Here is a 25,286-nt window from a genome sequence, read left to right on the forward strand (position 1 = left end):
GCATGCATGCATGCAACTTCCACCGGCGCTCCGGACTTGGCAGGTGAGGGGGGTCCCCAGTGGGCGGCAGAGAGAGCCGGGAGGGTGAAGGGGAGCCGGGGGGAGCAGCGCTGCTCCCCGAGCCGAGCCCGGGGGAAAACTTCGGCGTCGTTGCGCCGGGTGTTGGAAGCGGAGGCTGGCGGGGGCCCCTCACCTGCAAAACCTGGTCGCCTCTCATATATTTCGTGCATTGCATTCATTGCCCGCTTTCTCCTCCAAGGAGCTCCCGGGGGCGCGCGTGGTTCTCCCCGTGTTATCCTCGCAACAACAGCCCTGCGAGGTGGGTCAGGCGAGTGGCCCAAGGGAGCACCCAGGAATTGTCCTGGCCAGGTGGGGTGATTTGAACCCTGCTCTCTGCCTGGTCTTCGTCCTCATTTAGCCCCCACATGTGCATGACTGTGCATGACTGAGGTTTCCCCCCCTCGTCTTGGCTATGGTGTGAGTCTGTGCTGTTAATTAATGGGGTTCTGCTTTCGGAGAAGATGAGCCAGCCCTCAAGGAGGTGATTATGTAATTTGCTAGCAATTCATGTCCCTCCCGGCGTGACGCTGCGCGCTGACGTCACGGGGCTGTAATGGTGGTGTGCCTCGAGATTTTTTTCATGAAACAAGTGTGCCTTTGCCCAAAAAAGGTTGGGAAACACTGTCCTAACAATTCTCAGCACCCTTAACAAACTACAGCTCCCAGAATTCTTTAGGGGAAGTCATGACTGATTAAAGTGATATGATACTGTTTCAAACAAAGCATTAATCAGAAGAATGGAGGGAAGAGGCTAATTAGCATCATGGAACATGAAGTGGGGGGGAGGTTAACCTGTTCCACTATCTGCAGGAAAGTTTCAAGTGCATTCTGGATATTTAGGTTTATGCACATAAAGCAGATTAGGAAAGTGAAGGGGAAATGCCTGAGAAGAGTGGGGTGAAGGAATGATTAATGGGAAGATGTGTAAAACCCTGCCAGCAAATCCAGAGATTAGCAGGATGAATACTCCTTTATAGTATACCCTCATTGCAAACAAACTCTCCTATATTGTATAACCTCCCTGGAAACAAATGAGAAAACATACTCATTAAGGTCTGGGCATAGCCTAACCTCTCCATTGGTTTTGTACAAGCAAATCAGGAGGATATTCAATAAACAGGTCATCTGGAGTAGTCCAGAGTTCCCACTTGCGACTCACAAGCTGTAGGAAGAGGTAATAAGTGTCAGGGAAAGCACCTATCTTTTAATGAGAACTGTAGCTAATGGCTTGATGGGCTCCCCCTGTACATCAATGGGCATGGTACACCCCCAGACAGTGTCTTTCTCTAATTAACCTTCTCAGTGAGCGTGTAATCCCTCGCCCATCTGCTTACCATTATTGCAAAAGGCAAATACTGGCACAAAGCCATCCCAAAGATGGATCGTTCCACTCAGTTATCAACCAGCGGGGCTGGGGTCTGGTCTGTTTGATGTCACCAGGTGCACATATATCTCACAATTTTCGAAAGCAAGAAGTGTGTCAGATTCCAGTGGGGAGGGGGACCTCTGCTTTGATTCGTGGTCAAAGTTTCTAGTCCCTATGGGACACTTGAAAGAGCTTCTGGTCATCATGGTTCAGAATTAAGGGCTGATTTAAATAGGAACACGGGAAGCTGCCTTCTCCTGAGTCAAACCGTGGGGTCCCTCTAGCTCAGTGCTGTCTACCCTGTCTGGCAGCTGCTCTCCAGAGCTTTCAGGAAGAGGGTCTTTACCCAGCCCTGCCTGGAGATGCCCACGGGGATTGAACCTGCAACTTTCTGCCTGCAGAGCAGGTAGCCTACAACTCAGCCAAGCCCCTTCCCCTAAAAGTTAAGATTCCAGTCCTCCAAGTTCTTAATAAAGGATGGGAATTATACAGGGACTCAGGAAGCTGTCGAACCATTGCACCACCAGAACTGTCTACACTGACCAGCAGCAGCTGCTCAGGGTTTCAGGGCAGGGTGCTGGGGATTGAACTTGGAGGCCTTCTGCATGCAAAAGCAGGTGACTTCCTAGCCTTCCCATCAAGGAGAGCTAGTGTGGAATAGTGGCTAGAGTGTTGGACTAGGACCTGAGAGACCAGGGTTCAAATTGCTGCCTGGCCGTGAAGCTTACTGGGTAACCTTGGGTTGCCACTCACTCTCAGCCTAACCTGCCTCACAGAGTTGTTGTGGGGATTAAATAAAGAGTGTGAGGACCATGTATGCCACCTTGAGCAACCTGGAGGAAAAGGTGGGATTCCAAAAAACAGTCCCTTTACACGGTTTCAAGATGAGGAGATAACCCAGAAGGTCCATAGTCTGGAGTAGTGCTTACCAAACTTAGCAATGATTGCACACCGCTTTTGAGAGTTTACAGTCTTGCCATCGCACCCCTTCTTGGGTGGAGACAACTGGGGGGTTAGTTGGGGGGCATGACCTTGGACCTACCACTGCCTGAGAGCCTAGACTGCCTCACAGGGTTGTTGTGAGGTTGCAAGTGGGTAGCAGGACAACCATGTGCACCGTCTTTGAAGAAAGATGGGGTATAAATGTAATCACAAGTAATAAACAGTGCCCATGGAAATTAGGTGGAGATGTTCTTGAGGAGAGGGCTGGAAAGAGAATACACACGGCTAAACTTGTTCCTGACTGCAGGAGCCTCCAGGGACTATTACAAAACACTCTGGAGGAAACATCTATTAGAACACTCATTTCCCTTGCAGGCCCCAAACAGCCCCATCTGCTGCCCAGACGCAAGGTCCTGCAGATGGCGCACGGCGCATTAAAGAAGTTGGCAATGCAAGCGGAGGATGGACTGCTTTGGAGAGGGGGAATCGGGTTACTGGTTCTCCTGGCCTCCCTAACCATTTCCCCTATGAGAGAATGGTTGCAGCATTTGGGACATTTCCGTTTAGAGGAAAGACAATGAAGAGGTGACACAACAGATATTTATGAAATTATGCATGACACAGAGAAGGTCAGGGATGATGGGAATTGTACTCCAAAAAAACAGCTGGAGGCCGAAGTCTGGGAAACCCTGCTCTAGAACTTGTGGCAACCCACTGAAACTGAATGTTGGAAGCTTCAGGACAGATGGAAGAAAGCCTTTATGCAGCGCACAGTTAAACCATAGAACTCGTTCCCGCAGGAGGCAGTGATGGCCACCAGTTTGGAGGGCTTTAAAAGAGGATTGGGCAAATTCATGGAAGGGAAAGCTGTTCATTCATGGCTACTAGCCACAGTGGCTGTGCTCTGCCTTCCAGAGCTGAAGGCAGCGGTGCTTTTGACCACTGGCTGCTGGAAACCACAGGAGGGGGTAGTTGTGCTCGAATCCTGCCTGCAAATTTCCCATTGGGGCATCTGGTTGACCACTGTGAGAACAGGATGGCAGTCCATCTCCCCTGTAGGTTCAGGGAGTTTTTAAATTTTTTATTCTTTTGAGCTCACATAAGCCGTTGTTTATTTCATTCCTCTCAACACCCAAGCAGTGAAGTTAATGGACTGGAATCAAAGGGGAACAGAGATCAGAGCAGCCTTTAATGGCCACGAAAAGCTTCATCCCTGATTCACAAACAGTCCACGGGCTCTCCTTGGAAGGATGCTGGGGGCCCATTGCACAGTCTCTCTCCCCCTCTGCTGGACAGTTCCTGCCTTGTCAAGCCAGAGAAACTCTGAGTCAGCAACTTTAGAATGGGAAGGAAGCGGCTTTAAAAGCACGGTTTCATTGCACCCTCTCGTGGAAAGAAGCCTGCTTTGCAACTTTCCAGACCAACAACAGAAATAAAGAGCACTTATTATTTCCAAATTATTTCCAAAGTGAGACTGAGAATGAGCGCTGTAACTTCACTAGAGTGAGATTTGAATGGGTGGCTTCTTATTTTAAACCCCCTGTTTTATAATTTAAAATTATAAAACAGATACGGTCGAATCAAAGAATTGTAGGGTCGAAAGAGACCTAAGGATCATTTAGTCCAGCCCCCTGCAAGGCAGAACGACAGCTGGAGAATCCCAGGTTGCTGGAAGCCACAGGATGGGAGTTTGCTTTTGTGGTTGAATGTTTTGTGGTTGCGTTTCCCACACACATCCGGTCAGCCAGTGTGAGAACAGAATGCTAGACTAGATGGACCCCCTTTGGCCTGACCCAGAAAGCTCTTACATTTTTATGTCCTGGGATTAAAGGATCATCTAGTCCACAAATAGACTGTGTGGTTCTCCAGAACTTGTTGGACTATAACATCTTGTTGGGCTACAATCCCTGATTGGGCACCAACTCCCATCAACCACCAGTCAGCATGGCCAGTGGTCAGGGATGATGGGAGTTGTAGTCCATTAACATCCAGAGGCCTCAGGTACCCACTCTCTCTGCTCCCACCCGATTCAGCTTTCAGCTGAGTTGTGCACACCACTGCTATCATTCATTTCTCTGAGCATTTGGAGAAACAGTGACTGGGGTTTGATGGGCTAGGATTTCTTGTCTGTAATACTGTGCAAACTGTTCCCCCTGAAGATCTCCGCTTTGCAGAGCAGGTGCCCCAGGAATCTTGGGGTTCCTCAAGCGGTTGCTTAGGCTTAGCATGCTTCCGTGGTTAAATAGATGAGCCAGCCAGCCAGCAACTCCAGGGCAACAGATGGACTCTCCCCTCTGCCGGAAAGCAGCTTAATTTTTAACCGAAAAAGAAAACAGGCTGTCCAGATTTGCAAAAGCATGGCACCCAGTCTTCTTGAACAACCCCAAAGGGCATAGTCCGAAAAGGCTACATTGTCTTCCACCCGCCCCTACCCCAATTTGGGATGGGTTTCGTGAGAATTCCAGATCTAGTTTTGTTTTTAAAACACGCTTCTAGTTCTCATGTTTGTCCAGTGCCATTTTAAAAGGCTATCTTTTGATTCAATAGGACTGCATACACATTTAAAGCACTTTTAAAACAAATTTCCCAGCAGCCTAAGAGCCCTGGGATCCATAGTTTATGCCTCACAGAGCTAAATTTCCCAGTAACCTTAACAAATCACAGCTCACATGATTGGGGGGTGTACTTTAAATGTCTGGTGTGTACACAGCCTAAGGGTTGATTAGGTTGCTCTTCCTAATTAGGTTGATTAGGTTGAAGAAACCAGAGGCCTTTCTCCTGGGCATGGTCGGCCAATTGGTGCTAAAGAAGGATAGAACTTTCTTTATGTATGCCACAACAGCAGCAAGAATACTTATTGCAAAGTATTGGAAGACACAAGATCTACCCACCCTGGAAGAATGGCAGATGAAGGTGATGGACTATATGGAATTGGCGGAAATGACCAGCAGAATCCGAGACCAGGGAGAAGAGTCGGTGGAAGAAGATTGGAAGAAATTTAAAGATTATTTACAGAAATATTGCAAAATTAATGAATGTTAGAACAATGTTGGATTGAAGCTAAGTGGTTTTCAGCAGTAATGTTATAAAGATGTGTAAAAATGGACTGTTAACAGGGGATAATTTAAAGTTATAATATATTAAGATTAAAGATTAGGATAAAAATAAAGAGGGAATGGATTTGCTGAACCAACCAATTGAACTGGATACAAAAAAGGGAGGTGTGAGGAGGTCTGGGGAACAAGCGAATGCAAGATAAGACACGAAAAGATTGAATTGTTTTTAACTGTTTTTATTTTGTATTTTTTCTTTTTCTTTTTTTCTTTTTGTAATACTTTGAAAACTTTAATAAAAATCTTTTTTTTAAAAAAAAAAGATATCTCTCTCCTCTATAGATTTGCCTGATCCTCTTCCAAAGCCATCCAAGTTAGTGGCCTTCACTGCTTCCTGCTGTTGTGAGTTCCATAGTTTAACTATGCACTGCAGTGCTCTTGTTCAAGAAAAACATGAAGTTGTTACAGTAAGTTGCTGGGCGACTCAGTGCAACCATGAACAGATGCTGGTTTGACAACAGCCACATTCACCGCCCGTGGAGGTGCTAAAAAATAAGCTGTCTCCCTAGCTGGTTTGGCGGTCACCTCTGGTTCTGGTGCAGGTCAAATAAATACGCCTCCCTCGTTCTCTTAGATTCAGGTGGGTGACTAGGGCAGCTTGGAAAGGCCCTTGCAGAAACACACATGTGTGCAACAGTAGAGGCCTGGCTGCATATCTTACAGCCTGCTGCCACTACACAGGATCATGATTGAAGAAAATGAAATACGAATTGGCCCTGCCCCATAACTTGACCAGTCACGGCTAGGAGCTGGGTGGAGTCATAGATCTAAAAAAAAGTGTAGACTTGACACATGCCAGCCTGTTTCTGTATTGACCTGAAATGTTCATTTTGGGCCTCTTAGAAGTACATGCAGCAGTACCTCTGCTTGCGAATGGGATCCGTTCCGGAGGCCCGTTCGCAACATGAAAGGAACGCAACACGAGGCGGCGCATCTGCGCACACACAGGTTGCGATTCGCCGCGTCTGCGCATGCGCGTGACATCATTTTGCACTTCTGCGCATGCGTGAGCAGCGAAACCCTTTCCGGTACTTCTGGGTCACCGCAGGACACAACCTGAAAAAACGTAACATGAAGCAAACGTAACATGAGGTATGACTGTAAAGGCAATAAGTGCAGGGGAAAGCCGGCCCGCAATGGCACTCACCTGAGAGGTGCTGGAACTGCACTCCAGCACACTCCAGTTGAATAAAAGCACTGATGCACTGCATGAAGAAGTCCTTCCTTTAATCTGTCCTGAATCTTCCAGTCTGTGCTCAGCCAGCTCCCACCTGCCTACAACCAATCCAGGGAGTGGCACTGCCTGACAGCTGCTTCCTTGTCTTCCTTAAGTCTCAGTGTTGTCCTTGTAGAACCCAGCAAAGATGGGGACAGAACTGGAATCAGCTGGCTCTGGCGCCACCTACTGCTGGGCTTCCTGCCTTACATCCCGCCAGTCTCAATGAGCACCAGTCGTCAAATGCTTACCTTGCCTGTAGCTCCATGGGCAACATACTGGGCACCTTCTTTCTGCGCTATTTCCATCTGCTTACGGGCAATGCAGGGCCTGGCCAGTGAGGTGCCCAGGAGGTATCTGTCCTCATAAATCGCATTGGCTTGGACCGCCGGCCAGATGAATTCCTCCACAAACTCTCTGCTGATATCTTCAACGTAAACCTGAGACCGATGGAGAGGAGGAGAGGGGATGGGATTGTTCCCAGTTATTTATCAGAAGCTGGAGGGAGGCACGTTTTGAACTCAGAACCCTGCCAAGGGGTGATGGGGGCAAGTAAAGCCTGCCCCAACAATTACATTCATCGTCTGACACCCTGATCCAGGTGCCCGCCCTCCCCGCTTCAGAAAGTTTGCAATCCACACAACAGCTATAGAAATACAGTTTTAAAACTGTAATACAAGGCTGTATTTTACAAAAGTTACAAAGTGCCTAGTAAGTATATCTTGGGAGTTAATACACGACTAGGCTGTGCTTAGTGATCTCAAGTGCAAATTGTGGTGCAGGGCCAGCCCAAGACATTCTGCTGCCTGAAAACCAAAAAATGGCATCACATCATCACCCCACCACCACCACCCCACCATGCAACCTAGAGCAGGGTGAGGTCAGCCTGGGGCTGACTTTGCCTGGCTTCAGCTTGGGCAACAGTTTTCCAGTGGTCCCCTTCAGTGGCACAAACTTGAATAAAATATTGGGTAGGGGGGCACTGCCCAACACCCAATCGGAAGTTCGACAGAAGGAGGGAGGGAGGGAGGCTGGAGCCAAGTGAGTACAGCCCAGGGAGAGGCCCTCAGTCCAGTGTAGCCTTCCTCCCTCGCCCAGCAATTCAGAAGCCCAGGCAGTCAGGCACCAGGCATGGGAGGTGGCACTGCCCAGGCTGGGGCCAGCGCTGAGAGGCTTCTGTTGTCAAGCTGCAATTGGCATGGCCACCTATTGGCAGCCATGTGAACTGCAGCATGATGACAGTCTTATATTTTATGTCTATAGGAAGATTTATACTTTGAGAGTATTTCTGTGCTGCCATTGTAGGCAACCTCCTGCCATGCCATCATTTCATATACACAGCTGTAGAGGCAACTTTCCACATAATTCCAAGAACAATCCACTGGCAATGCTTCTGACCTGTTAATAATGCATGCATAACATTCTCTCCCATCAACCTGACAAACTAACCCTGCAAATTAGGCCAGTCTGACAGCTCTGTGGATTTGCAACCCATTTGATTGACTGTTAGCATGTGGGGGGGGGGCTTAGGAATCACCTTTTCAGCTCCCAAGGAAAGTGCTTTCTTTCTTGCCTTCTCAAAATCATCCTCTTGTCCAATGTTGGCCTGGAAGAGTAGACACCGTGCCATATATTAATATTTATTTTGGGGTAAAAGGGGTGGGGAGATGGAAGACACACATAGATCAGATTCTTTGCTGAACTGTGGCCAACCCAGAATTTCAGCCAGAACTGACCCAAGATTTAACCAAGTCTTACTGCAAAATAGAAGGAGGAGGATACTGCAGAGTTGGAAAAGGTTCAGAAAAGAGCAACCAAAATGTCCCCTGTGAGGAAGGATTGCAGTGTTTGGGACTTCTTTTTTTTAGATAAAGTGGATAGAAGAAGAAAAAACATTTTCCCCTCTCTCATAATGCTAGAACTCATGGATCTCCAACAAAGCTGAATGTTGGGAGATACAGGATGCCTAAAAATATGTCCTTTTGGCAGTGCAAACTATGGAACTTGCTTCTACAGGAGGCATGAATGGCTGCTAACCTAGATGGCTTTAAAATAGGATTAGACAAATTCATGGAAGAGGGTAAAGCTGGCCACAATATCAGTTGCTGGAAACCACAGGAGGGGAGAGTTGCTCTTATGCTCGGGTTCTGCTTGCTCAGCAGCGTAGCAACCCCACTGGCACCTGGAGAAGACCAAAGTTGTTGAGCTTTTTTAGGGCAGCCACCAGAATTCCATAGCTGCTGATTTCAGGCATGGGAAGTGGCTCTGCTCCCCTGCAGAGTCCAAAATGCCCCGTTACCACCATGCCACCCTCAAGCTCCCCTGCTGTCCAGAATCCCACCTTCAGATGCATAGCATCCACCGTGCCGCACTACAAACCTCTGTGCTACCCTAAAGACCCCCATGCCACCCTATGCCAATCCCACCTGGTGAGGACTGCCCCCGCTGGCTAGCTACGCTACTGTGCTTGCTGGTTTCCCACAGGTATCTGAGAGGTTCCGGTGAGAACAGGATGCTGGGTATACCTGAAGGAGCGTCTCCACCCCCATCGTTCTGCCCGGACACTGAGGTCCAGCTCTGAGGGGCTTCTGACAGTTACCTCACTGCGAGAAGCCAAGTTACAGGGAACCAGGCAGAGGGCCTTCTCGATAGTGGCATCCGCCCTGTGGAACGCCCTCCCAGCAGATGTCAAGGCAATAAGCAACTATCTTACTTTTAAAAGACAACTGAAGGCGGCCCTGTTTAGGGAAGTTTTTAATGTCTGCTGCTGTATTGTTTTTAATATTCAGTTGGAAGCCGCCCAGAGTGGCTGGGGAAACCCAGCCAGATGGGCGGGGTATAAATTATTATTATTATTACTACTACTACTACTACTACTACTACTACTACTACTACACCTATTGCCCTTCCTCTCCTGGATCCTGCTTGAACTCCACCTTGTCAACTTACCAAGTAGGCGATGACCTTGTAGCCTTGTTCCTTCAGCCAGACCAGGATGCACGAGGTGTCCAACCCCCCACTGTAGGCAAGGACCACGACGCCTTTGCTCTGAGACATGGTCTCTATCAGTAGAAACAGAAATGATTCCTCACACTGGGTACCAGACGGAGGTTGGGACAAAGACTCTCCAGTCTCCTCCCCCCACAACAACAACAGTGGTCTTTTCAGTGGTGGCTCCGCAGCTGCAGAATGCTCTCTCCAATGAGGTGCACTTTTCTCCATCATTATTAAATTTCAGGAGGAACCTGAAAGCCCCAGGGAATTCAGTGCCTGAGGAATACCCTTCCTGGCAACCAGAAGATTGGCCTTGGGCACATCCCTATTTCACTGGAATTTTTATCGCAGGGATTCGAAACCCTTTTTCCTGCCTGAGGGCCACATTCCCTTCTGTGCAACCTCCCAAGGGCCAGGGGCAAAAGTGGGTGGAGCAAGAAATGCAAATTTTACATTTCGATAGTAGGCTAGTTTCCATAGACACTCTCTCACACATCCATTTCTCTAGCCTCCATCCAGACAAGGAACAGGCATGATCAGAGTTCAAGGACACATCCCATCCAGGGAAAGAGACTCAAGGAGGATGGGGGGCAGTGCTGGTAGGGAAAGAGACATGGGGAGGTCTTTGTGTGGCAGAGGAGGTGGTGTAGCCTAGTGAAAGGCCCAAAGGCCATAAAGACTTGGAGGGTCACATACAGCTGTGAGGGTTCCCCATTCCAGAAATTAGACCATGAGTCCACCCCTGTTTTAGACACTCAGGTCAAATCTGTGCCATGCACTCTCATACCACTTTCCCCGAAACCACAGGCATGGCTTTCCCTCAAAGAATCCTGGGTACTATAGGTTGCCAACTATAGGTTGTTAAGAAATCCTCCCAAATTCCCCCTCAAAGAGCTACATTTCCCAGGGTTCTTTGGGAAGAGGGATTGGTTGATAAAACTACTCAGGGAACTTCAGTCCTGTGAGGAGAAATGGGGTCTCCTAATGTCTCTCAGCACCCTTAACAAATTACACTTCCCAGCATGCTTTGGGAGAAGCCATGACTGACAGTATGAGGGTGCGGCCTCTGTTCCAAAGGCTAGTTTGAACAATAGAGTTCTTAAAAGACATCTGAAAGAAATCAGGATGAAATCAGACTGCAGGCCATTCGCAGCCCAAGAGCTGAAAGGTGTCCGGCTCTGCTTTAGAGATCCATGTGGCTGTTTCTACCATCATTTGTCCAATTAAAAGTTGTTGTTTTTACCCCTCAGTGGACTTGGCACATTGTGTAGGTAGCCTCGTTGGCACCATCATGCCTGGCATCAGCATAAATGATTGAGAAGACCAAACAAAGACCTCCACAGTTCCTGCTTTGGACAACCAGCCTGGACTGCATTTTCAATTTCCTCTGTGTGCAGCCTGGGATTTATTTGGAGGAGGGGAAGAAGAACGAATGGGGGTACCAGTTGCAGACGGAACAAAAGAATAGCCACAATCCACAACTTTTCTGGGTTTGCTTTTTTGCCAAGTATTTGGGGGCTTCTGTACAAGCCAGCTAATGCAGCATGGTGTCAGGACCCAGGAGATTCAGGATCAGTCATGAAACTTACTGAGATCCCCATGAGCCAGTCCCTATCTCTCAGCCTAACCTACCTCTCAGGGTTGTTAGGAGGATAAAAGGGTGAACATGTCCTGAAGAGTCAGTGTGGTGTAGCGGTGAAAATGCTGAATTATTTATTTCTAAAAATATTTATATACCACTATTTCATATACAGTAGTGCATAAAACCACACAATAAAAACCATTATAAACTATAAGAATGAGAAATCAGCAAGCTATTGTGGAAAGATGTGTTTTCAATTCCTTGCATAAGTCTGACGGAACAGAAAAGTTTTCAGCAGGTGTTTAAAAGTTGGCACAGAAGATGCCTACTGAATGTCCAGAGGCAGGGAGTTCCACAGGACTGGGCCAATGAAACTGAAGGCTTGGCTCTTTGTTCTTGTCAAATGAGTCTCACCAGCTGAGAGAATAGCTAACAATGCTTCTGCAGAGGATCTCAACAGCTGAGCCGGGATATAAGGGTTCAAGTTGTCCCTGAAGTATACCCTAGACCTAAGTTGTTCAAGGCTTGGTAATTTAATACAAGGACTTTAAACCTGGCTCAGTAATAGATGGGCAGCCAGATTAACCTAGATTAGCCTAATCTGAGGTTCTGTCCCCCTAACAAAAGCCGGCCCCCCACAACAAAAATCCTGGCTATGCCCATGTTTGTTGGGGTGTCATGAACATAAAATAGGGAGAAAAGAAACAAAATATTCCATTTCCAGAATCAAAGCTGGCTACAAGCAGATGATAGCTACTGTGAAAAGTATCTTTCTCCCCACCCCACAATTTGCTGGATTTAAATACAACCCACCCACCAGCTAGAACAGAAGACAAATATGTTCATTACGAGAGGCTCCCTTTACTGAATATAGGGCAGAGCTGCTGGCGAATAACATTCATCAGAAATTTTTCATTCTACTTTCCCCTTATAACTCAAGGAGCACCAAAAATGTTTGCTTTGGAGGTCTCTACAAACAGCCCTGCAAGGTAGCACCTGCTCTTTGTTAATGCATTTTGTGGGCACTGGGGAAAACTTGAATCTGGGGCTTCCCAGGTCATTCTCCTTAGTGGCTATCATTCACCACCTTTATGATACAAAAGCCACAGCTGTCAAGTTTCTAGTTCCACCTACTGCATAATGCATAGCAGCCCTGCTGGCATTTATGTGTGGCTATCTGACGCTAGGTTTAAATGAGGGACTGGAGATGCCCAGTCAATGGGGGTTCACTGCCAGCTGCCCTAGTGAAAAGCAAAAGCCCCAGAATTACTCTCGCACTTTCAAACAGGTTAAACATACACAGGCAGTCCTATTCAAATTATTTTTCCACATTGCATTTATCCACTTTAAAACACAGCCTCAATTCTTCTTTCCTTGTATTCCTGGATCTTAATATCCTCTTTAAAAAAAAAAACCCACCCCCTTTGCAATTTATCTCCTTCACCTTCTGTAAAATTTAGAAAAACCCCACTCACCCCACCACAGGGAATCTGCCACAGATGGAATAGTGCCACTCAGCACACAAAACTATGTGTGCCTCTCCTAGAGAGCCACCCCAGATTATAAATCACAGCCACTTGTTTGGGGTGGGAGGAGCCAGGAATGACTGAGGTGTGTCTAACTCTCAAAGGGACTGCTCTGCATACTGCGGACCTCCCTCTTCACTCATTCACAATTTCCTCTCTAAATTGGGTTATGGAGTGAGGAGGGTTTTAAAAAGGCAGCCTTCCCCAGAGATCGAAAGGCCCCAACAAAGACCTCCGTAGTTCCCTAAGGAAACCAAGCCTTATGAGGAACAGTTGAGGGAGTTGGGTATGTTTAGATTGGATAAGACAAGATTGGAGAAGACAAGATTGAGAGGTGATATGAGAGCCATCTTCAATTTCTGAAGGCAAGCTTGTTTTCTCCTGCTCCAGAGGTTAGGACCCAAACCGATGGATTCAAATAACAAGAAAGAAGGTTTCAACTAAACATTGGGAAGAGCTGTCTGATGGCAAGAGCTGTTCCGCAATGGAACAGTCTCCCTCGGGAGGTGATGCTCTCCTTTGTTGGAGGTTTTTAAACAGAGGTTGGATAGCTACCTGTAAGGCATTTTTCAGATGGGATTGTTGCATTTCAGGGGGTTTGACAAATGGCCCCTTGGGTCCCTTCCAACTCTGCAATTCTGTACTTTGGACAACAAGCCCGACAGAAGCTATTATATAAGAACTGTAGTACTGCCAACTTTGGGGGGCACTCTTCTGCCTTTAACAGGAGCCAGGCAGGTGAGCAATTAGCAAGTGATGCTCTTCCTGGGTTAGAGGGGGAAAAGTGCTGAAAAAAAATTATTTTCTGCCTGTCTGGCTGTGGGTTTAAAGACACAGGAGCAGGTTCAGGAGCAGAATTTGGTAACCCCCTTGTCAACAGAAGATCCATGGCTTGTGATTGCTGGCTCAAGGCCAGAAAGACAGATAGTGGGCTGCTGTGCCAGAGTGTCACCTGTCTTTTTTGGCACCTGGGTGTTGACACGGAGATGTTTGCTGACTCTGCGTTCTTCACAATCCAATCCCTCTTTCTTATGTAGTCTTGTGGCTTCCAAACTCTGTGTGCTGAGTCAGCAGCAGACAAAGCAAAGGGCCAAGGCACACAATCTTGCCTATTCTGAATGCAGCCGCGGGACATCCCCTCTGTAAACACAGAAGGATTGCCCTCTTGGATCAGACCCCAAAGTCCATCCAGCTCACATTCCAAAAGCAGAACATTTGATGCTTTAGGAAGTTCAAAAGCAGGCATAACTGGAAATAACCAGCCGCCCGCCCACCCACCCACCCCCTGCTCTAGGGATACAGAGGTAAGGAATTCAGTTCACTTTGTATTAAGGAGACAAATCTATCTTGTACTTTGCAAAACAATATGCAAACTGAAATGCAGCTATTCTTTCAAAATTCAGGCTTATCCAAATTTTGCAATGCAGCTCTCCAGTCATGTGATACATGGAAAACCGCATGTGTTAAGTACAGTGTTCATTAAAATGCACACATTAGTGAAAATAACATACCGAACAGTGGGTGGAGTATCACTGGGTTTATTTCATTGGAAAGAGAAAATTCTGAAGACTTTATAATACCAGGTTATTCACTGGTATATAGACTAAGTAGGTGGGAAGTTACTCTCTAATGTGTCATGAACTTTACCATTATTATTATCACAGAGTCATAGAATTACAGAGTTGGAAGGGACCCCTAAGAGCAGGGCTGGATTTAGGTTTGATGAGGCCCTAAGCTACTGAAGGTAATGGGGCCCTTTATATGTCCAGCTGTCCTTTATCAACAACAAATTGTCGCTGTTTTTTGTGTTGAATATATACTATATGGCAGGGGTGTCCAACTCCCAATAGACTTCGGGAGCTGAAGTTGTTGAACTTCTTTGGGGGGAGCCAGCGATCTACCACAGATGTCCAGTGATCTACCAGCAGATCACGGTCTACCTGTTGGACGTGCCTGCTATACGGTCATTTATGGACCTAATAGGTATCTAAAGCCATTTGCCACTGTTGCTGTATGTAGGTTTTATTTTATTTGTTTTTTATCTTATATTTTGGAAATGTACATCCAGGTGGTTTTTTTAAAAAAAAAATTGGGGGGCCCAAAGAAATTGGGGCCCTAAGCTATAGCTTATCTAGCTTATACAGTGGTACTTAATTCGTTCTGGATAAGAACTTAATTCGTTCTGGAGGCCCATTCTTAACCTGAAACTGCTCTTAACCTGAGGTACCATTTTAGCTAATGAGGCCTGCCACTGCCATGCAATTTCTGTTCTCATCCTGATGCAAAGTTCTTAACCCGAGGTACTATTTCTGGGTTAGTGGCGTCTGTAACCTGAAGCGTCTGTAACCCAAGGTACTACTGTACTTAAATCCAGCACTGCCTAAGAGCCATCTAGTCCAACCCTTTGCAATGCAGGAATCTCAACTAAAGCATCCATGGCATATGGCCATCCAACATCTGCTTTAAAACTTCCAATGAAAGAGAGTCTACAATCTCCTGAGGGAGACCATTCCACTGTCGAACAGCTCTTGCTGTCAGAAAGTTCTTCTGATGTTCAGTTGGAATCTCCTTTCATGTAACTTGAACCCATTGTTTCAGGTCCTTTCCTCCAGAGCAGCAGAAAACTAGCTTGCTCCATCTTCCATGTGACAGGCCTTAAGCTATTTGAATATGACTATCATCTCACACCTCAGCCTTCTCTTCGCCAAGCTAAACATGTCCAACTCCCTCAAGCATTCCTCATGAGGCTTGGTTTCCAGACCCTTGCTCCCCTTGGTCACCCCACTCTGTGCACCGTCCAGATTTTCTTCTTAAAACTTCCAGGCATGGGAACTCTGGTGAAGCACATCTCAGTCGCTCCCTGCCCCTCATCTGCAGATGTGCCTCTCTAGCAAATTTCATTTAGATACCAAGAAACATCAGCACATTTTGCAGATTTGCAGATGTTTACCCAGGGTAAATTTGTGGGCGTGTGTAACCCCCATGGCCATAAAAGGAAGAGGTTCCTTCTATGCTTTTCTCCAAAACTGTTGTGAACCGCCTTCTGATTTTCAGATGAAGGGTGGTATACACATTTAAATGATTATGATAATGATGATGACAGTGAAGTGTTGCCTAGAGTAGGAACGGTTTAACAATGAGGATACTGCTGCTGCTGCTGCTGCTGCTGCTGCTGCTGCTGCTGCTGCTGCTCGAGTGCTGGGTGGACCGCGCCGTTTCCTGCCAACTCCATCTGGCCTAGGGGGCGGAGCCTGCACTCACCGCCACAGCTTGAGGGCCTCCATCAAGGCCTCCGGGACACTACTGCTGCTGCTGCTGCTGCTGCTCGAGTGCTGGCTGGGCTGCTCCCTTTCCTGCCAACTCCATCTGGCCTAGGGGGCGGAGCCTGCACTCACCACCACAGTTTAGAGGCCTGAGCAGCTCCCTGCAGCAAGTGACAAAATGGTTTTAAATGTTTTAAGTGCTTTTAATTTGCTGCACTTTAAATGGTTGTTGTTGTTTTTTATAATATTCTATAACTTTTTTTTATTTTTGCTTGGGGTTGGATAAGTATTTAGTCAGGGTGGGGAGTAGTTTAATTTTAGCACTGTTGTTTCTTGCTTTGCTTCTTTTTTATTATTCTGTTAAGTTATTATATAGTTTGTATTTTGCTTTTTAAGGGGAAGGGTCAGGGCTGCCTGGGAGTGGGCCTCAGCCAATAAAATGGCTGGGGCGGGTTCCACAGGGGGGAATGTATTGGGACACCCGATCTCAGTGATCATGGGCAGGAGGAGGAGTTACGCTAAGACCAGACCATGTCATTACTGAGGAGGCAGGGTTAGTCGTTGTTTGAGGACTATCCCTGCCTCCAGGTCTGGTCCTGACCGGAAGGATACTGGAATCAGCAAGGGAAAGCCACATGACCTGAAAGTGTTGCTGTGCAATGCCAGGTCAATGATGAATAAAACCACTGCCATCCACGACCTGATTGTGGATGGAGGATTTGACCTGGCATGAGTGACAGAGACCTGGTTGGATGAAGCAGATGGGCCTGTCCTTGCCGCTGCTTGCCCACCAGGTTTCTCTTATGCACAGCAACCCAGGTCATGTGGGCAGGGAGGGGGGGTTGCAGTGATTTTTAGGAAGTCATTAGTCTGCACCAGGCATCCTATTGGGAAGACCCAGTTCTCTGAGTGCATGTTCTGGAAGTTGGGCAATAGGGGCAGTACAGGATTCCTATTGGTGTACCAACCTCCCCGCTGCACCAAGGATTCCCTGCCTGAGCTGCTTCAGGTCGTGGCGAATATGGTCCTGGAGACACCTAGCTTGGTTGTCCTGGGGGATTTTAATATCCATGCTGACACAACCTTACAAGGGGCCGCTCGGGACTTCGTGGAAAGCATAGCCTCCATGGGGCTGTCCCTGAATAAGTTTGGCCCAACTCATAGTCACAGACATGCCTTAGACTTTACCTCTACGGATGTTGGTGATCTGACACTAACTAAAAGCGAAACAAAAGAAGTGCCATGGTCAGATCACTTCCTGGTGCAACTGGACTTCTCCGCAACCCTTCCCCTCTGCAGGGAGGTGGGACCGATTCGGATGGTCGGCCCCCGCTACTTAATGGATCCAACTGGTTTCCAGAGAGTGGTAGGGGATGTTCTATCCCAAGTTGATGGCCTCTCAGCTGATTCCCTGGTGGCCCGCTGGAATGCGGAGTTAACCAGGGCTATTGACTGTCTGGCTCTGAAGTGCCCTCTCCGATTGCATGGAGCCCAGACAGTCCCGTGGTTTTCCCCGGAGCTGAGGGCGATGAAACAATCATTGAGACGGCTAGAGTGCCGGTGGCGGAAAACTCACTCTGAATCAGACCAGACACGGGCTAGAGCTCAAAGTCGAGCCTACCAAGTGGCAATGGCGATGGCGAAGAGGGCCTTCTTCGCTGCCTCCATTGCATCTGCAGAAAACAGCAGCAGGAGACTTTTTCAGGTGGTTCACAATCTATCGGAACCACCTGCACCACCAGGGCCTGGTAGGGACCCCAAGATCTCCTGCAATGCTTTTGCAAACTTTTTTGCAGATAAAGTCGCTCAGATTCAGAAGGAGGTAGACTCCACTGTGGGAGCAGGGCCAGGGCGGGAGAGTGCTAGAGTTCTGTCTAGTAATGTTATATGGGATCAATTCCAATCTGTTACCCCCGAGGATGTGGACAGGCTGCTTGGACACGTGAAACCAACCACCTGTCTCCTTGATCCTTGCCCATCCTGGCTAATAAAAGCAAGCCGGGAAGGGCTGGGCTGGGCGGTGGGCTCTGCGGGGTGGTGAATGCTTCCCTGTGTGAGGGAGCCTTCCCAGACCCGCTGAAAGAGGCGGCCATTAAACCGCTTCTTAAAAAAACATCTTTAGACCCAGCCAATTTGGCTATCGCCCAGTCTCAAATTTACCATTCTTGGGCAAGGTGATTGAGCGGGTGGTTGCTGAACAACTCCAAGCACGCCTGGAGGATGCGGACCATTTGGATCCCTTCCAATTGGGATTTAGGCCTCACCATGGGACTGAAACTGCCTTGGTCGCTCTGGTTGATGATCTCTGGCGGGCTAGGGACAAAGGTGGGAGCTGTTTCCTAGTTCTGCTGGATCTCTCAGTGGCCTTTGACACCATCGACCATAACATCCTTCTGGACCGTCTTGAGGGGCTGGGAGCTGGGGGCACTGTTATACGGTGGTTCCGCTCCTTTCTCCTGGGCCGTGTCTAGAAAGTGGTGGGGGGGGATGAGTGTTCAGACCCCTGGGCTCTCACTTGTGGGGTGCCTCAGGGTTCTGTCCTCTCCCCCATGCTTTTTAAAATCTATATGAAGCCACTGGGAGAGATCATCAGGGGGTTTGGGCTGGGTGTTCATCAGTATGCGGATGATACCCAGCTCTACCTCTCCTTTAAATCAGAACCAGTGAAGGCGGTGAAGGTCCTGTGTGAGTGCCTGGAGGCGGTTGGAGGATGGATGGCGGCTAACAGATTGAGGTTGAATCCTGACAAGACAGAAGTACTGTTTTTGGGGGACAGGGGGCGGGCGGGTGTGGGGGATTCCCTGGTCCTGAATGGGGTAGCTGTGCCCCTGAAGGACCAGGTGCGCAGCCTGGGAGTCATTTTGGACTCACAGTTGTCCATGGAGGCCCAGGTTAATTCTGTGTCCAGGGCAGCTGTCTACCAGCTCCCCCTGGTACACAAGCTAAGACCCTACCTGCCCGCGGACTGTCTCCCCAGAGTGGTGCATGCTCTGGTTATCTCCCGCTTGGACTACTGCAATGCGCTCTACGTGGGGCTACCTTTGAAGGTGACCCGGAAACTGCAATTAATCCAGAATGCGGCAGCTAGACTGGTGACTGGGAGTGGCCGCCGGGACCACATAACACCAGTTCTGAGAGATCTGCATTGGCTCCCAGTACGTTTCCGAGCACAATTCAAAGTGTTGGTGCTGACTTTTAAAGCCCTAAACGGCCTCGGTCCTGTATACCTGAAGGAGCGTCTCCACCCCCATCGTTCAGCCCGGACACTGAGATCCAGCGCCGAGGGCCTTCTGGCGGTTCCCTCATTGCGAGAAGTAAGGTTACAGGGAACCAGGCAGAGGGCCTTCTCGGTAGTGGCGCCTGCCCTGTGGAATGCCCTCCCAGCAGATGTCAAGGCAATAAACAACTATTTTACTTTTAAAAGACAACTGAAGGCAGCCCTCTTTAGGGAAGTTTTTAATGTCTAATGCTTATTGTTTTTAATATTCAGTTGGAAGCTGCCCAGAGTGGCTGGGGAAACCCAGCCAGATGGGCGGGGTATAAATAATAAATTATTATTATTATATTATTATTATACCTTAGAAAGGTGACTGGGGACAACCCCAACTGTGAAAATCTACTGTAAAGAGTCCTCCTCAAGCTTGAACTGTGACCCTGAGGAAGGAGACATGGAACATAGGAAGCTGCCTTATACTATTTGGCCATTCCAGCTCAGTATTGTCTACACTGACTGGCAGCAGCTCTCCAGTATGTATGTGAGGGTTTCTTTTCCAGTCCTAACCTGGAGATGCCAGGCATTGAACCTCAGACCATTTGCATGCAAAGCAGATGCTCTGCCCCTGAGAAGGTGAAGGCAGCACTGTTGGAAACTGGTTTGGATTTTAGAGGAGGCAGTGAATCACATTACTTACTCCAGAGAGCTTTCTGTTCTGGAGCTGCTGAATGACTTCCCTTCGTTCAAAGCCACTTCATAAAAGCTGTCCTCTGCGGGGTCTTGCTGAGCAAAATGAAATATCCTTTCACTGCTTGGGGCTGCTGATGTGTGGCACCAGGCAACACCACTACGTCAGTGGGAGATGCAGTTGCCTAGCAACCCCACGGATCCATCTCCTGCTAGGATGTGAATCCTGAATGAAACAGCAAAGACGCACGCTCACCAGCCAACAGCACTGAAGCAACTTGTGGATGGATGGACAACCCATTCCTTGCTCCTTACATGTGGCAAAGTGAAAGCCCAATTAATGTGTTACATGAAATGAACCAGAAGGGGGCGGCGAGAACTTCCAAAGGATGTCAGGTCCTACCACTGGTAACTCATGGAGACCAAAACAGGGTCTTGTGATGCTGGTGCAAAGTGGTAGCTTTATGTACGGTACTGAAAGGTGTGGGGGGTCTCTCAAAACTAGGTATTCTACAACCAGTCATCATCACCTCCTCCACCTATCAGAATTCTGGTCTCTCAGGAAACCAAGGGCATTAGATTACATGTGCCCTATAGGACACCGCAGTAGTCTAGTGGCAAATTCAAAAGTGCAGGGTCCCTTCATGATATCCACAGCAACACTTCTTCCTTGTCCACCGTTGCAGCCCTCAATGTTCTTCCCATGTACTTTCTCCAGAGGGACCCCAGGAGCCCATCCTCAGTGGCTGACTTTCATTGCGATTGGTACCCATCAGCAAAAAAGGGTGAGAAGACATCTTCTCAGTGGCCAAAGAGCTGGCATCTTGAAGCCAATAGGGACACACCAGGCTTTATAAAAACCCTCACATCCATGTCAGTCCTCAGTCTGAGTAGCTACAGATGGGCATGCCTTGCCTCTTCCTGCCCCAACCTCCCAGCCTACCTTTGACCACATTTACTTCTGACCCTGTGGGAACTCTGATGTTTGCAGGGTCTTGACAATGAAGCAGGAATAATCCGACCTACTGTTATGTAACCTGGCAATGTGTCCGCTTCAGGAATACTGTGTGCTGTTCTAAGCAGGCCTTCTCAAAATAGGATATTTAAGTGCTACTGGGGGGGGGGGGGATCTCACTCCCTCCCCTCCCCCCCTAAATAAAACTGCCAGAGGGCTGGAACATTTTTTTTCTGACTGAAAAAGGTTACATGAGCTGTAGCTTAGGGGTGGGGAACCGACTAACAGCACAAACCTATCCTTGTCCACTGGGTGGGAGTCAACGTGAGAAGATTGATGCTCTCACAAAGGAAAGGCCTTTGTATAATGAGGAACACAGTTGGGTGAATAGAGACCTTGTTGTCTCTCATGCACACACAGAAGACAGTTGTGCCCCGATTCCTGGAAAAGCTTGGTGGTGTGGTGATGAATAACGTTCTCATCCCTGTCTGAATTGGGGACTCATGCAGTACCCCCAAAATGGCTGAAATATATTCAGACGATACAGAAACCTGAAACTGATATAGACTGATATAGATACTTATGAACAAAGTATCATAAGAGTCTGTTGGATCAGGCCACTGTGGCTCATCTAGCCCAGCCTCTTGTTCTCATATAAGCTACCCAGATGCCCCAGTGGGAAAACAGAAAGCAAGACTAGTCTGGATAGCTCAGTTGGTGTGTGGTGCTGATAATGCCAAGGTTGCAGGTTCAATCCCCGTATGAGATAGCTGCATATTCCTGCATTGGAAAGAGTTGGACTAGATGATCCGCAAGGTCCCTTCCAACTCTACAGTTCTATGATTATAAGACCTGAGCACAAGAGCCCTCTCCCCTCCTGCTGTTTTCAGTAATTGGCTTTCAGAAGCACTGCTGCCTCCATCTGTGAAGGCAGAGCAGAACCCCTGTGGCTGGTAGCCATTATTTTCCTCTATGAATTTTCCCAATCCTCTTTCAATGCCACCTGAGTGGACTATGATTGCCTCTTGTGGGAGCAAGTCCCATAGTTTTAACTATGCATGATGCTCTTTAACATCTATTTGAAGCCATTGGATGTGGTCATTAGGGGTTTTGGAGTGAGGTATCATCTATATATGGGATGCTGGTGGCGCTGTGGGTTAAACCACAGAGCCTAGGACTTGCCGATCAGAAGGTCGGCGGTTCGAATCCCCGCAACAGGGTGAGCACCCATTGCTCTGTCCCTGCTCCTGCCAACCTAGCAGTTCGAAAGCACGTCAAAGTGCACGTAGATAACTAGGTACCGCTCCGGTGGGAAGGTAAACGGCATTTCCGTGAGACAAGTTCACCAGAAGCGGCTTAGTCATGCTGGCCACATGATCCGGAATCTGTACGCTGACTACCTCGGCCAATTAAGTGAGATGAGCGCCACAACCCCAGAGTCGGTCACGACTGGATCTAATAGTCAGGGGTCCATTTACCTTTACCTTGATCATCTATATGCTGATGACATCCACCACCACCTCCCTGTAACATCTGAATCAGGCAGGCCATTCAAGTACTGACCTGGCGTCTGGTCAAGGTGATGGGCTGGATGGCAGCCAACAATCTGAAGCTGAATCCTAGCAAGATGGACACCCTGTGGGTGCATGGGTCCAGATGATAGGTCAGTTGCCTGTTTTGGACAGGTTTGCAATCCCCACCCCACCTCCAGATCAGGGTGCCTTCCAATAGTTTTTGCTTATATGACAGCTACAACTATTCCTGGGCAGGGCAGCAGCTGACCTCAGAGAACTATCACATCCCACCATTTTCCAGTCAGGATAAACCCAGAGCTTGATTAGCCCTCATGGGAAAAAGAGAAGCCTGCCAATCCTCCAGGATTACATACAGGAGCTGAGCAGGCAACATCTTCAAATAGAGGCCCAGACCTGAAAACGTCCCATTCCTGAGAAGTCAGACTCTTCATATCAGGTATATCCAACGTGGTGCCCTCCAGTGTTGCTGGGCAACAACCTGCATTATCCCTGACCACCATTGGCTGTACTGGCTGAGACTGGTGGGTTCTGTAATCCAGCAACAGGTTACCCGTCTCACATGACCAGCCAGCTACAAAATTGTTCTGTTTCATGTTAGCAGCTCCTTGGGCAGGTATGGAATTTGGAGCTCCACAGTAGCAATAACAGGAACAGGACTAGGTCTGGAGTTGGGAATTTATCCTTGACAGAGATGTGAGCCTGTGGCCCTGCAGATGATATTGAACTACAAGTCCCAGCAACCCCTGCAAGCATGGCCAATGGTCAAGGAAGATGGGAGTCGGACTCCAGCAACATTAAGAAGAGCACAGGTTCCCCTTCCCTGACCCAAGAAGGAACAATTATTAGAGGAGTTGAAGTTGAGATCTATGTTTAGTGAAGCCAGCTTCACGTGCGCAGGATTATGAACTAATCACAAAATAAGTAAGAACCAATTTTGGAGGGGCCTAGTCGAAAGTTAGAGCGAAAAAGAGCTCAAGATAAGATGCAAAGAGGCCTCTGCAAGTACAAATTGGGCTGGGCAACATTTTCCAATGACTATGGTTGGCAGGTGCTGGGGTGAAAGAAAAGGGCAGAATAAAGTGTGTTTCATAATGGAAAGTTCTCACAGACTTTTTGGAATCTGACCTGTAATACATTACTAAGTAAAAGTCTAATTGAGAATCTGGTTTGAGCCTCTGTATTGAACCCCTTAAGTGAATTTTCTCCCATGGGATCCATTTGCCACCATGTCATTCCAGGGTTCTGTCCAAAGTGAGGTTGCAGCTAATTTTTAGAGGTTTCCCCCCTTAGACGAAACTTCCAAAGAATTCTGAGGAACTAGCTAAAATTCCCCAGTGGTGGTATTAGCCTTAAAACAGAAGAGAGTTAAAAAAAGATTGGATGCTCCCAACAACAAGTAAGAATCCAAAAGCCCACAAACAAACAAACAAAAACAGAGGTACTATTATCACCATCGTCATTATTATTACTTCCTTTCAGAAAGAACTGTGTTTTTGTTGTCATTTTTTTTAAAGCTCCAACAAGATTGGCCACATTAACACTTCTTTAGTTTCATGCAGAGAGAGAGAAAAACTTGGGGTACTGGATTGTTTCATCATTCCTCTTTTACAATGTAGGCAAAATGGCAAAATGAATGCAGGGGGGGCAGAAAATAAATACAAAAGAGGTGGGGGGACAGCATTCAGAGGGGGTGCTGCAGACATCGCAAGTCCCAGATGCAAGGCCTGCCAAGAGCAAGAAGTTTGGGGCCTTTTGGAGTAGGGCAATGGATAGATGGACGAAAGACAACAGAGGGCACACTGACCCCCTTCTACCCCAGCCAGGCAGCACAGCAGACATATATAAGTTGTGGGGATCTTTCTTTCTTTGTTTCTTTCTTTCTTCTTTTTGGCTTAGATTTCTTCTGTGAGGGACAACACCCCTGCAGCATGAGTTTTTTTTGTTTGTTTGTTCTTTTTCGGAGACACGAGACAAAAAAATTATACAGCAGCTTTGACACACAAAAAACGGCAAATAAATAGCTACCGCTTGTTCAGAGGTCATTCAAAAGAAGAAAAAGCATCTCACTTTTCCGTCACGCACACACACACAAAATGAGAGCATACAATAACAATGTCACACCCCAAATAATCATCATAATAATGTGTGTGTGTGTGTGTGTGTGTAGCATTGCAATTTGAACCACAAACCCAAATGAGGATGGACATCAATTTCAAATGGATTTTTAACCCCCCCCAACACACACACGTGCGACACCCCCAGGATTTTAAAAGCAAAAGCTTAGCTGCGATTAAGCCATCCACTCTGACAGTTCCGATCCAGTCCAGTGGCGCCCTGACACAAGACGTCTTAATGGGACCCTACATCTCCAGTCTGCATGATTCTCTCCCCCCCCCCATAAGAGATATTTTAAAATGGTGCTCGTTCTTAATCCATTCAAAACAAACAAAACAGAATATTAACATGTGAGAGTATTCTTCATGGCCCCAAGGAAATGGCGCTTATCTTTTCATCATCCTCTTCATCACTGCTTTCTCCTCCTCCGCCCCCACTTTTCTTTTTTCTTTTTTCTAAATCGTTGTTAAATGCAGACGCTGGCAAATGGAGATGACGAGCTGGTTTTTGAGCACAAAGTGGTTGGGTTGACGTCACGCTCCAAGCACACCCCTCTCCCACGTTTTTAGCGCGATGAGGGGTTGGCATAAGTCAGGCGAGAGAGTCTGGTCTGAGGTGGGTGTTTGATGGCACTGGAAGGGGGTTCCTTCAGGTGTGTCTGAAAAAAAGGGAGCAGAAAAGCAGTTAAAAGGGGGACAAAATTGTTACAAACATTTTG

General features: G+C 47.7%; 2 protein-coding genes and 1 long non-coding RNA gene across 8 annotated transcripts in view; 1 reads left to right on the forward strand and 2 right to left on the reverse strand.

The window, feature by feature from the left end:
• ASS1 (argininosuccinate synthase 1) overlaps window positions 1–12,856 on the reverse strand; it is a 76,034-nt gene extending 63,178 nt beyond the window's left edge. For both annotated transcript variants that reach the window (XM_077922228.1, XM_028715365.2), the window contains exons 1-4: window positions 12,749–12,856; window positions 9,647–9,759; window positions 8,235–8,303; window positions 6,949–7,137 (exon numbers count right to left, since the gene is read on the reverse strand). In XM_077922228.1, the coding sequence (XP_077778354.1) occupies window positions 6,949–7,137; window positions 8,235–8,303; window positions 9,647–9,754 (366 nt within the window). In that variant the 5' untranslated portion in view covers window positions 9,755–9,759; window positions 12,749–12,856. The remainder of the gene's footprint in view (window positions 1–6,948; window positions 7,138–8,234; window positions 8,304–9,646; window positions 9,760–12,748) is intronic.
• A 1,176-nt stretch (window positions 12,857–14,032) lies between these two features.
• The window catches only part of LOC114588963 (uncharacterized), a 40,167-nt gene continuing 28,913 nt past the window's right edge, over window positions 14,033–25,286 (forward strand). Inside the window, exon 1 of the long non-coding RNA XR_013391444.1 lies at window positions 14,033–14,103. This is a non-coding gene — a long non-coding RNA (uncharacterized LOC114588963). The remainder of the gene's footprint in view (window positions 14,104–25,286) is intronic.
• Window positions 23,893–25,286, reverse strand: part of NCS1 (neuronal calcium sensor 1) — a 62,638-nt gene continuing 61,244 nt past the window's right edge. For all 5 annotated transcript variants that reach the window (XM_028714807.2, XM_077922748.1, XM_028714810.2 and 2 more), the window contains one exon: window positions 23,893–25,226. The gene's annotated coding sequence lies outside the window, so the exon portion shown is untranslated. The remainder of the gene's footprint in view (window positions 25,227–25,286) is intronic.

Source organism: Podarcis muralis, chromosome Z, assembly GCF_964188315.1.
Source record: "Podarcis muralis chromosome Z, rPodMur119.hap1.1, whole genome shotgun sequence".
Taxonomy (NCBI): Eukaryota; Metazoa; Chordata; class Lepidosauria; order Squamata; family Lacertidae; genus Podarcis; species Podarcis muralis.